General features: G+C 44.9%; 1 protein-coding gene across 4 annotated transcripts in view; it reads left to right on the forward strand.

The window, feature by feature from the left end:
* The window catches only part of LOC126523402 (cyclin-dependent kinase 8-like), a 275,486-nt gene that overhangs the window by 192,380 nt on the left and 69,230 nt on the right, over positions 1-13,876 (forward strand). For all 4 annotated transcript variants that reach the window (XM_050172023.3, XM_050172024.3, XM_050172025.3 and 1 more), the window contains exon 13: positions 340-444. In XM_050172023.3, the coding sequence (XP_050027980.1) occupies positions 340-444 (105 nt within the window). The remainder of the gene's footprint in view (positions 1-339; positions 445-13,876) is intronic.

Genomic DNA, 13,876 nt, shown 5'->3' on the forward strand with positions numbered 1-13,876 from the left:
TTGCACACAGTACTCGTGAAAATGCGCTAGCACAAACTATGCATTAAATTTTTATCCAGTCATCCTAGTCCCACTCTATGATCTATCCAGTGCACAAAACCTCTGCATTGTGGCAGTTCTACCTAAGAAGCTTTCCCAGCAACGTTGCAGGGCCCCTTTAAAAAATTTGCAAGAACACATAGTGGTGTGTAAGTGTCAAGATTGGCCTATGTTATGAACCATTAAGCAATGCTGAAGTCCCAGTTTTTATCTGCCATCACAATAAATCTACAATAAAACTTGTGGAAAGTAATTGACTGTGAGTGGCCCCCAAGGAATTCCTGGCTTGCATTCTTTCAGACGGCGGCTGCCAACAACCAAGGAGGCACACAAGACAACAACAACCATGGTCCTAGTGCTAAGCGAGTACGGATGGCACCGCCTACTACGACAGCAGCCAATCAGGTGAGGCCATGTGGAAAGGGTGTGCTGCAGCTTTTCTTCCCTTCTGAACCCACAGCACATCTTTTGTTTTCTGGTGTGGGGCTTTGCTTGGTGTGGGTGTCTTTGGAGACTTGTGGTGGTACTTGGAGATGGGCTGCCTCCTTTCATGCCATAGCACTGCACCACTATCACTAAGCGAGCTTCGGATACCATGGCAGTAGCTGCCAGCAGCCTACAAGTGGAATCCAGTCTGTGGGTGTATACCTATCTTGTTCATATCAACTTTATTTCAAAAGTCATGTTGGAGTTTCATATCGCAAAGGTAGAACCAGGACACTGACTAAAAGGATTTAGTGCCTTTTAACGTTTCGGCTCCCATGGAGGAACCAGAACCTTAAAACACTGTTGGCTCCTTTTGGTTGGTGTCCTGGCCCCTTCCTTTTTACTATGTACCATCCCATTCTATAATACTCTTCACTTCATGGCACAAAGATTATCAGATCCACAAAGGTTGCAGGGACAGTCGAGCCGATGCAAAAAAGTACCAGCTGACAAAGGTGAGCAGAAGTGCCGCTACTGTTCCACTGCTTCTTGAGGTGCAGTGACCAGTGAAGGTACCCCCGAGTGTAGGTGTGGCTGCGTGCTCATTTTAAGAAGGATGGACACACAGACCCATGTGAAGTAACAATATATGCAAGTACACTGGCGTGTGCGCCAATATTTTTACTGCAATATAGGTGGTAACCAGGAATAAGCAAGTACGAGTAATGGGCTTTCATTTTGTACTTGGTGTTAGCACACTTCCAGTAGAGCAAACAACAGGTGCTACTTATACAGTTAAACCTCGATATAATGAACTTTAATATAGCAATATTTCAGTGCCACCATGAAGGAATGCTGAGGGAATAAATGGAAGCTGCCACAGATGCAGATGGTCAAATGGTTGATTTACATGCAGTTGCTTGCAAATGCACTTCACAAAATGCGTGCCATATAACAGAAAGTGGTCACCAAAGCCGAGTAGCGTCTTTGTCAGTAGCGATATATTTAGCTGGTGATGTCCTCCGAAGTCTCACTGCGGGCATTGCCTGATTTTGGAGGTTTTCACTGGCAAGTGCGGTATTGGCGCAGAATATTGCACGTTTGGATTCACGCATTCTAGGCCACTTATAGCTTTTTATTCCGTGCATGCTTTGTGTCAGCGTCCGATTTGGTGTCTTTGTTATGGCCAATTACGCTGCCTCTTCTGGAAACAGGCCAACGGTGATAAACGTCAGTAGCGGTAAAGAACTAAACGCAAAACCCTCTCATTGTCATGTTCCTTATAAAGCCTCAATGCACCATAGCACCTTGCGAAAGCAAGGTGCTATACAGCAGCTTGCTATACAGCAAGGTGCATGAGCGAACCAAATTGGCTGATTTCTTCATATGCGCTGTATTCTGGTGTGCTTACTGCTGGAAGTCGTGTTATCTAGAGTTTTGGAGACTCATTGAAGCGTGAGGCAGACAAAGCATCCACTCCTGTCTGCCTGCACTCGTCGTCATGCCAACGTTCTGGCAGTGTGTGGTCGCAGTCACCAAGTGAAATCTGTTCATGTCTGCCTGTGAACTCGTGTCATCATGCTTGTTAATTTAGTAAGTAAATGTTTACTGCAATTTATAAGCCTGATGAAACTAAAGACCTTTGTGTAGTTGTTAGCACTTTACTATCGCTACCTGTGCTTCTCATTCCTGTGCTTCTCTTCTAGAAACAATATAAAACGGATACCGAAATTTCACAGTACCAGATTTTGTTTAAATTCTCAGACATGGCATGCACAATGTCGCAATTTAACAACAAACATGGCGACCGTAAATAAGATGTTTCACCTGTCACCTCACTTTCTTCGTGCAATTTAAAAGTGAATCTTTCTTTCTACTGTCCAACGGGTTTTGATGTTACATTAGTTGGACTGTGTGAAGAGCAGCTTGCTGATGGCGCCGTTCCACTGCAGGCGACACTATCAGCCATGGCGGAAGGGTGGATGCTTAAGCTTCACAGGCTTCGTTTCGTATCTCCGATGTGAAACATTTTATGGCCCCTTACGACTAATAAAGAGCTGACAGCAGCTGTATATACTGTAAAATATAGTGGAAGCGCCCAGTTTTGCACAAGCGCCCAGCGTTAACATTTCCAAAACTTCATAATTCTGAAAAATTATATGTTGAGCGGCCGACCCCTCTAAGCGCCAGCATCAGCCTAAATGCATCAGCATCAGCCGCTGCGGTCGCAACAAGACCATGAGGGGCGATGACGGGGATATTCGCTTCCTTGTGGTGGAAAGGGGAAGACCGATGGGGGAAAGATAATGCTGAGTGACAATGAACAGTTCTTGAAAGAAAACCCAGTGGTGGCAGGGCTTTTCTGAGACACATTTTGATAAAGCTTGCATGCAGCCACTGTTCCTACACTTCTTGCGCAATTCGCTAGCCGCACGGTGCAGTCCTACACCGTCGCCAGGAAGGTCGAAGTCGTCGAGTGCATCAGGAAAGAATGTGGGCTGCACCTGTCGACATTTCAAGATTTCATGAGGAAGGGAGAGAAGACTCCTAAAAGGAACCTCTGGAACCCTTCCCGCCAAGACTTACTGAACTTTGTGTCAACTGCTTGGGCGGCTGTGTCCGAAAAAATGGTCATGCGATCCTTCGAGTGGTGTGGGGTCAGTGTCGCGTTGGATAACAGCGAGGACGGGCACTTGCATAGCCGACTTGCCGGCACTGGCGAGCCCATGGTCTGATCAAGTCGCACGAGTGTCGGCGACGAATACGTTGGCCTCCTATTCTGCGCCGACTATTCTGCACCGACTGTTCGCTGGGTTCAGTGACGATGAGTAGGTGCTAGTGTATCCTATCACTTACATTTGAAAACAAACGCTTTCTTCGATTCCATAGCCACCTGAACCCTGCCTCGAAGTTTTTCGTTGGCTGCCATCTTGGTTTTTGGTGCTTCGACCAGACAAGCGCCCATATCTAAATTAACCCAATCTTCAGTGAAAGTGGGGTGGGTGCTTCCATGGTATTTTACGGCATTTGCACGAGAAGTCGAACTTTAATAGAAGGAAATTTTGATAGAGCGAATTAAAGTGCCGATTTTACCGACTTTGTTATGTTGAGGTTTAACTGTATCTGCATTTGTGGTATCAGTGGTGGCTTTGGTAGCAAACTTTCGCAGCTTTTTTTAGAAGTCCATGTACATTGGCACATCTAATTAAAAATAATTGGCAAAATGAATTAGGATGCGCTTTCACCAGTATTTACTAATTAAGGGGGACGATGGGGCAGAAGAAACAAATGCTGTTTGTCCTGTGAATTTCTTCACATTTCGTGGCATTCGTAAATATGTGTCCTAGTTTGTTTACATGCAGCAACTTGTTGCATTACTTAAGCCAATTGAACATAATTAGAGGCTAGATACAGATAGCGCAGAGCTATATGCTGTCAGGAGCTAGAATTTGGATACCAAGGAAGCAGTAGCCAAATTATATTGCTGGGCTTTCTGACAGTGCTAAGCACACTTTTACCTGTTGTGTTGTTTCCTTTGTTGTTGTTGTGTCATTTTTTACCTGTTGTCATTTGTAGCTAGATTCAGAGTGAACTAATCACAATACAAACATAAAAAAATATTAGCCAATAAAAAATAGTGGCACAATGCCAGACAGCATGGTCACACGATTCAGGCATCCTTGCTGTGGTTTGGTCCTAAAGCGGACTTGCTAATGCATCTGCACAGCTTGCAGTTGCATCAGTAATTGAGAAAAAGAATGTTAGCGTGAGTATGTCGTAACTTGTGGCACTGTGTGTCACAAACATGTTTATAACCAAAGTACTGGACCTGTTTAATTGTACAGTAGTTCAAATGGTTACTACTTCGCCTGCCTCCCTTAAGACCTGGTCTCTTACGAAAAGAAAAAAAGTTGCCAACCAATCTCTTAGACCTGCTCGAATATTTAAACTTGTCCACAGCATCGTTATACCCTCCATAAAGAAACTGTATAACAATGACCAAAATTTCGGACATTGTGGGGTGCCTTGCTTGAATTTTCAAACATTATCATTGGCACATCATAAATCCTAGCTTTCATGCTGACATTTTGCTTACCAACAGTAACAGCGTCATAATTAATGAGTCTGAATGTGCTCAGGTTTTTAATGACACCTTTTCATTAGTATTCACCGAAGAAGACATTAGCTCATCCCCTGACTTAAATAAAATCCATGACATTTGTATGCCTGAAATTGATTAATGAAACAGAGGTATCTTAGCTTTATTAAACAATCTTAAAATTACTAGTAGTTCGGATCACCTCGGCTTTAACAATAAGATACTTAAGAGTACATCTCAAAGCATTTGTGCTGTGTTGTCCTGTTTGTTTTCGCAATCATTATCACACAGACTAATTCCTAATGACTGGCAAATAGCCAAAGCAATACCTATATTTAAATCAGGTGAGCGTTCCTCTCCATTGGACTATCGACCCATCTCGTTAACCAGCACTGTTTGCAAACTTCTTGAGCATATAATTCACAGCCAAGTCATTAACTACCTCGAAGATCATAACATTATTTTCAATTATCAGCATGGTTTCCGCAAGGGATTTTCATGTGACAGTCAACTACCGTATTTACTCGATTCTAAGCACCCCCTTTTTTTCACGATCTCGATGCCCAAAGTGAGGGGGGGGTGCTTAGATTCGAAAAATCTAGAATGACCCCCCCTCCATCTTTTCGCTGCGACATCACGACAAGATTGGTGGCGAGAAATAACATTTTATTTTGAAAACATTCAAAAGAAAAATCCGTGTAGACACTGAACCCACCGCTTGTGTAGGATGCTCAGTCACTATCACTGCCACTCGAGTTCGTCGCACCGCTTGAACCGCTGCTCTCGGTACCCCACAGCAGGTCGTCTTCCGTTCCGTTGAAGTTGTTTGTGATCGAGCACTTCTTAAATTATTTGACAGCAACGTCCACTTGAACCCGCTTCCACGAGTGCGAAATCCACTTTGCGATAGTTGATGGGGACGCTTTCTGCAGCTTTCCCGTCGACGTCTTCTTCTGGTCAGGGTTTCGCACCTACTCTTCGTACTCCTGTCGGAGATTGGCTTTGGAGGGCTTGTTGACTGAAACGTCGAGGGGTTGCAGCACTGGCTTCATGCCACCCGGAATCACAACTGCGTCGCTGTTTATGTTCCGAAGCTTTGTCTTTACCGCCGGGTTAGATGGCTGCGAAACGCGTCCAACAGAAGCATCGACCGCGTGCCGGCAGGTCCTCCGGGAAATGATTCCAGAGTGAGCAAATGCGTTTGGTGGCCTTGGCTACGCGCTCGTTTTAACAAATAGGGGGGGTGCTTAGATTCGCATGCAAACTTTTTTCCTAACTTTTTCGCGAGAATAGAGGGGGGGGGGGTGCTTAGAATCGCGAAAATACGGTAGCTGGCTTCGTTAACGACTTACGATTATCACTTGATGCGGGCTTTCAGGTCGACGTAGTGTTTCTAGATTTTTCAAAGGCTTTTGATCGGGTTCTGTATCACAGACTTCTACTGAAACTAGCACAGCTTAACATCCACCCTATCATGCACGCTTGGATTAAGAACTTTCTGTCATCTAGAACACAGTTCACCTCGGTTAATAATTCTAACTCCTCCTCTGCTTATGTGACATCTGGTGTACCACGAGGAAGTGACCTTTGCTTTTTTTTTAAATCTATATTAATGATTTACCTGCCTGTGTAACATCTAGAATTAGACTTTTCGCTGATGACTGCGTAATTTACCGTAACATTACTAGTGACAGTGACCGCCAATCCCTACAATCTGATCTCAACATAGTAAGCTTATGGTGCTCATCCTGGTTAATCTCATTAAACGTTTCTAAAACAAAAGCCATATCTTTCACTTGTCGCATGGATCGCATTCCAACCAATTATATTCTTAACGACAATACTGTAGAACTAACGACAACATACAAGTACCTTGGTGTGCACCTTCAGTTTGACCTATCATGGCATCACCATATCAACCTACCCTAGCGTCTGGTAACCGCTGATTTGGTCTTCTCAAACGTAACCTCAGACACACCCCTATGCACGTTAAAAAACTGACTTATATAACTCTAATACGCCCTAAAATCGAATATGCTGCGGCCATCTGGGACCCTGAGCAAGCCTAGGTTATCAATGTTTTCTGCTCCATCACAATCCAGTACTGAATCCATAGTCTCCCCATCGCTTTGCTCGGAAGAGATGCCAGACGTTGAAGTCTCGTGTGAGGGAATTGTAGTTCTTCTACTAAACATTGATGTCAAAAAATCGGTAGGCCCCGATGACATACCCAATGCATTTCTGCGAAGGTATGCGGAATGGGTTGCACATTACTTAAAAATTATGTTTGACGCGTCACTTGCGGAAGGCTGAGTCCCTGATGACTGGCTTCGGCAAAGGTTATACCTGTGCACAAATCTGGAAATAGATCATTGAGAATTATCGTCCAATATCGCTGACCTGCGTTTGCTGCAAGCTCCTAGAACATGTTGTAGCCAAGTCAATTTACACGTACATCGAAAATGTGAACTCATTTTTTCCCAACCAACACGGATTCCGACAGCGCCTTTCCACAACAACACAGCTTCTTGGAACAATCCATGACTTTGCCAGCACATTAAACAATAAGAAACAGATATATGCCATCTGTCTTGATCTGTCAAAAGCATTCGACAGAGTGGTACATGCAGAATTGATTGCGAAACTGACTAATATGGGAATAAACGCTAAAATAGTAAAATGGATAACCGCGTACCTCCGGGGTAGAACCCATTACGTAGAAGTGGAACGCATTAAATCAAAGCCGTTGACCGTAACGTCTGGTGTCCCACAAGGGTCTGTGTTAGGTCCTGTACTATTTTTAGTATATATTAATGACATTTCCTCTGCAATTGACGAAGGTATCACGGTGCGACTTTTCGCCGATGATTGCTCACTTACAAAGAAATTAATAGCACAGAAGATCAGAAATTGCTCAATGACGCTCTTAGGGCTATAGAAAAATGGTGTGACAAATGGAAAATGAAAATAAATGAGAGTAAAACTGTTGTATTGCGCATAACGAATAAAATAGATCATATTTTTGATTTTACTTACACAGTGAATTCTTCGGCGCTTTCCACGGTTGACGTGCTGAAATACTTAGGCATACATATATCCGCGAATTTAAGCTGGTCGAACCATGTTACAAAAATATGCCAAACTGCGGAAAAGAAGCTTTGGTTCTTGCGACGGAAATTGCAGTTCGCCTCACAGTCAGTAAAACTAACAGCTTATTTAACGTACGTTCGACCCACGTTAGAATATGCCAGCATAATCTGGGACCCTTATCAGTCGGGGTTAATTGAGAGACTCTAAAGAGTTCAACGTCGAGCAGCAAGGTTTATTCTATCGCGTTATGCTCGCACAGATTCAGTCTCCGAAATGCTCGGTTTGCTGAACTTGCCTACGCTCACAGAACGCAGGCGCATAGCTAGGTTATTCTTTTTTCTTCTCACTAAAAACACATTCAACATCAATAGCGAACAGTATTTGATAGCACGACAAGGTAGAACACTACGGAAAAGCAAATATAATACTTTTCAAATACCTCAGATGCACATTAATGCTTACGCATTTTCCTTCTTCCCAAGAACCATTAAAGAATGGAATGAATTACCGGTATCAACGCGAGGAAGCATCAGTGCGGAAGAATTTGAGAAAAACTTAAAGCAACATTGAAAGATGCACGCACGTATACGTGCTTTTTCTCTTTTTTTTCTTTTTTTTGAGCGGAGGGGTGTATGACCTCGTTTATTAACACTGCATTTATAATCATATTAATCAGAGTATCTGTAGAATATTTCGCTTATGTATGTTCTTTGTTCGCTTATGTTCACCTATTAAAACACTATTCATGTACTGCCTTCATGTACTGTACTAATTGCCAAAATACTGCTATTTACTTGTTTTATTTTTGTGCTATATGTATTATTTTAATACCATGTATTGTACTAATTGTTGAAGTGCTGCTTTGACCCTCCCTGTAACGGCCGACAGGCCAACAGTATGAGCAAATAAAAAAAAAATAACATCGAATCCTTGCAGAATCACACTGATCGCCTCACATTTTCAGACTACTCTCCCTTCACAAGTGTTACAGCATTAAAAAAAACATGCCAAACTGGAAGATTTCTCATATCACTGCAAACTTGCTCGTTTAACACTTTTCCATAAGCTTTATCGCCGCCCCTCCCTTCGAAGTGATTTGTTTTAGTCACCTCATGCCATCTTTCCATGCCGTGATCATTCTTTCAAAATGAAACATATGAAGTGTCATTCCTTGTCTTACGCCATTTCATTCATTCCCCATACTATCGTCGAATGGAATAATTTACCATCTGCCATTGCCACAGAAACTGACATCATAAAATTCCAAGAGTTTCTTCGCTGTGACGGAAATGTGTAAAATTTGCTGTTTTTGTTTGTGTTCATCTTTCCTTTTTTGTGTTATGCCTTATGTTTTATTGCACTTATTACTGAAATGTATCGCGTTTATTAAAAGCTGTATTGTCTCCCCCCTCCCCCCCATGTAATACCCTCTCCCGAAGGGCCTTTAGGATTAACGTGAATAAATAAATAAATAATCTACGCATACAAAGTCTTGTGAACTTGAAATGATGGCCGTCATGGGCAAAGTTTGTGCGATTCACATTGTCACTCGTATCCTTGCTTTCATTTGTGAGGCATTTTTTGGCTTTCTGAGTGTCATTTGGACACCGTAAATAGATTGACTTCGACCTGGAACTTCAAGTGGCGGAAAAGTGCCCCCAGAAGTTGGCTTTTCCTTGTGGGGGCGAGGAAACGCGGCAGTGCGGCTCCATCCAACCGCTCCCCCTACCGTGACCGTGTTGCCTCAGGCGAGCCGTTGACACACCCCTGCAAAAAATCATCCTGGCCCACCCACAGTGCTTGCTCAGACAGCCAGTAAGAGGCTCTTGTGCCCTCGTCGTGCAAGATGGCGAAAGTGCGAGTTGTCTCGCTGCTTTTCTGGTTCATTGTGCGTGCGCCTTGTGGGCCGGGCCTCCTCCTGCAGTGTTGCCGTGATGAAGCAGCAGAATTCGCCTTTCGTTGTGAAGCTCGAAATCATAAATCGGGTTGAATGCAGTGAACAGTCAGATGTCTCCGCAGCGTGCAAGATTCTGAGGAGCACTCTAAGCACAATCTTGAAGAATAAGGGGGAAATTAGGGCTAAACAGCGCTGGATTAAAGGGGGGGGGGGGCTAAGGGGGCTGCAGCCCAGGGCCTTACCTCAAACAGTAGGAGAAGGGCGCCCATTTATTCTAACCTGCTTAGTATATGGCACCATGGGCAACGGAACTTCGAGCGACATGTATGAAGCGAGAAAACCAGAACGAGCAGACGGGGCCCCCCGCCTAATGTAACAGCATGTGTTTAGCCTGATCATTTGGGGAGAGCTTGTCAAGCTGCACAAACAGGAATCCCCCGCCACCCCGGCGGGGCCCTCTTTCTTACGAAGTGAGGTGTGTTTGCTTGGAAGAGTTGTCGTGGTTTCCTGTCAGTCCGTCTGTCCAGTGCTGTCTGGAGAGGAGGGGCAAGGGGGAAACACCCTAAACATGTAATGTGGGATGAGGACCTAAATCTCCCTTGCCACTCGTCACCACCACGCCACCCTCCACCTCTCAAATAGTTCCGCCGCTGTCCTTCTCATAGAAAGGATGTGCTGCAGTACCCAACAGTGCCTCCCATTCGACTTTTCTTTACCATGATGGTAATTTGGGCAGGGGAGGATGAGTCTGATAGCAGATGATGATGAGTCTGATGGCAGAGTCTAGGCAGGAAAGGAAAGAAGACGTCATGTGCAATGTTCGCTGTTTGGGCTTGGGTTGCGGAAGAGTGAACGGGGAAGTTGGGGAGCTGGACACAAAGGCCTGTCTCCAGGGCTCATTCCTGCCTAGTGGCTGTGCGCTCCACGGAAAAAGTAGGTCAGACTGGCCGCCGAACTTTCCAGAAAGAAGTAAAAAAAAGATGACTCAGAGGCGACGGAGGGCGCGTAACTTCGCCCGGGCTAGGAGTTGCCCTCTCCCGTTCGTTCTCGCGCTCGGCGTCGACGGGGTGAAAGAAAAATCGAGAACCTCCCAGAACAGACGATTGCTCCTAGCCAATAGGACGACGAGACCGGGACGAGTGAAGAAGTGAGTTTGTACGAAGAAGGAGGGAATTTGCACAAGGAACTCTATGTGTATGTGAACGCCTGTTTTGGCGCTAGTAACAGACAGACGCGGCACGCGTCTATAAAAGGAAGTTGATCACGGGTTGCGATTCAGCCCCGAGCCGCCAGTTAAGCTTGCATAAGCCCGCCCGCTGAGGAGCTCCTGGGAGACGCACCACTCTCGGCCAGCCACGGACCATCCAGGCAGCGTGCGCCAGTCATCGGGACGGCCATCGTTGGACACCTGCGGTCGTGTCAGACTGACGAAGTGCCCGGTGAACAATTAGCATCCATTCATGTGAAAATGCTCGATCGGAAGCATCAAAGTGGCACGTCTAAATGAAACGTGAAGTTAGAAAGAGAAGAGCGTGAAAAGAAACTACCAAAGATGACAAAGTACCCACTGAATGCAGCTTCCGCAGAGCAGTAGGATCGCTCTACCCAGAGTCCGTGTCAAACTCCCAATAGTACTGACTGTGCTTCTGTGGAGGACTTGCCAACTCCATCACCATGGTTTCCTGGAAAGAAGCAAGATTTCACTCATCTTGGTTGTCTGGATCCTGTGAAAACGGTGCCAACCTCGGTCGTCCATATTTCTGAGCAATCGACGCTAACCGAGCCCTGTCCTGTTCCTGAGTCAGCAACGTCTATGCTACTCGGCCGGGCCCCTGCCACAGAGCTCCACGTGTCCAGTCCGGCACGCCCGATTTCTACTACTGCTGATCAACAGGTGCCAAACCTCCCCGATGAGCCTCCTTCTACTGACGAGCGCGAGGAAACAACACTCCAAGAACCGACTCACTTGTTTTCTGTTAGTTTGGCTTCAAATAATGATTTTCCCACCCACAAAGTGTGCCTCGAGAGGACGAATGAGACGGCTTCTCGTTGCGACAACAGAGAAGTACAGACACCCCCGCAGCAAGAGGTACGTTGCGAGATTCTCCGAAGTGACCCTGCTAAGTGGCCGGACCTCATTACTGACAGCTTTCGGAGTGTATGCCTTGAGAAATCGCCATTGTATTTTCAAAATCGGGCAGAAAATTTTCCATCCTCTGAAAGGCAATACAAAACTCAAAATCACTATATGTCACCTCATCTTTTCATGCTAAAAGCTGTAAATGGGGAGGCGTACGAGCGGCACTGGTTAATTTACTCCGAGTCCAAAGGTTCCATTTGCTGTTTCATGTGCAAATTATATATAAAGGTCTCTCTGAGACCAGGTGGTCAAGACACGCTGAATCATGTAAGGCCATTCTGAAAATTTTCAATGCAGTCTTGTGTTGCCTTGAAGCTATATCAAAGAACAAGGAAGAAAACGGTGTCACTAGGAACGAAGCGCACTTTCTCTTCAAGAAGATGACAAAACTAGAGACTGCATTCATGCCGATTTTCTGGAGTGAAATCTTGGAGTGCTGTGACAAAATGAGTGTAGCACTTCAGAAACCAGGCCTAGACATTTCAACTGCTGTAGACCTGCTGAGCTCTCTAGAAGGCTTTGTTAATTCTTTGCGACCTCTCTTTGATACCTTCGAAGAGAGAGCATGCACGCTAAGTTCTAATCAATGTTATCAGGATGAGGGCAAACGCATCGTTTTGAGTAAGCACCTGGACGGAAAAAGTGATAGTGCGCTACAAGGTAGAAAAAAGTTTATCGTAGAAACCTACAATGGTTGTACTTGACAGTCTGGGCTCTGCTTTGCGAGTGCGAAAGGCTGCCTACACTGAACTCTGCGAAAGGTTCAAATTCTTAAAATTGCTGGCAGAAGATGGGAGCGGGACCTCTTTGGCACAGCAGGCTGAGACGTTGGTGAAAACAGACACAAATGATTTGGAGCCAGCATTTTCTGCTGAAATCGTTCAGTTTGCGAACTTTCTGCACAACTCTGTGTGCCAGGACACGAGTCCCCTGGGAATAATGAAGTTGCTGAACGTAAGAAAGCTTATTGATGTGTTTCCGAACCTTTCTATTGCTTTGAGAATGTACTTAAGTATACCCGTGGCAAACTGTGAGATCGAACGATTGTTTTCCAAGTTGTCGCTGATTAAAAATCGCCTTCGTTCGAGCCTCCCTGACGACAAGGTGAACTCGCTTGCTATCATGTCCATTGAAAGTGACCTCCTCTGCTATCTATCCTTCGAACAGACTACCTACCGTATTTACTGGCATAATGATCGCACTCGCATAATGATCGCACCCCTGAGTTTTGTCGTCAAAATCCGATTTTTTTTATTTCCTGTTTAATGATCACACCCCGAACTTGCCGCAGCAATATGTCGTGTGCCAAGTCTAGTTAATAACGATCGCGCTTACCATCTGTCGAACGCTACGCGAATGACTCTCCAAGACAAACCAAGCGGTCTGCACACACCCACCAAACATTCTTAAGTAGATGCCCCATTTCATTACTTTCATCACTTGCCGCACTTCCATGACAAAAAGAGGTATAACCAGACTTGCCTTTGTTATGTGTAGATTTTATAATGGTTGTGGTCAGCAACAACAAAAAAGGCGCCTTTCGATTCTTCTTATCTACACTCATGGGCACGCAACAAATCGCGAGCGGCAACGATAGTAGCCACGTTTACACTGATACGTTAGAAGTGTACCCTATTCATACGTCAACGCTTGTAACAACCTAAGATATTTGCTCACCCTTAGTGGAAACGTGCCATATTAGGATAGTAGTGAAGACAGATGCCGCAGTTTTCGCAGCATGCCGGCCATGTTTTTGTCACTGGCAGCTAAGTGCGCCCATCTGTTTCTGTCCCCTCAAAGTGGACATGGCTACGTTATTGCTGCAAACTTGCCTATATTAACGATAATATTCATTACTGATATGGAAGAAACTGTTTCAATGCACGTAATGTACTCACTAGAAGAAAAAAAAATCGCGTTCGGTGCATTCGGCTTGCTCCACCCGCCGCCATTTTTGTTTTGGTGTCCCGTACTACACACAGTGGCAGCTGCCTATTTGTTGACCTGTTGTCATCCCGCAGCAAACGTGGGGATGAAAAAAAAAGTTCTTTTTCTGCTCGCGGGAAATTTAACGTGCGTAATGATCACACCCCTGAATTTGCTTTAATTTTTTTAACAAGAAAGTGCGATCATTATGCGAGTAAATGCGGTATATCTGATTTCGCCAAAGCGAAGGTGCGAAAGA

The sequence above is a fragment of the Dermacentor andersoni genome, chromosome 6, assembly GCF_023375885.2.
Source record: "Dermacentor andersoni chromosome 6, qqDerAnde1_hic_scaffold, whole genome shotgun sequence".
NCBI lineage: Eukaryota > Metazoa > Arthropoda > Arachnida > Ixodida > Ixodidae > Dermacentor > Dermacentor andersoni.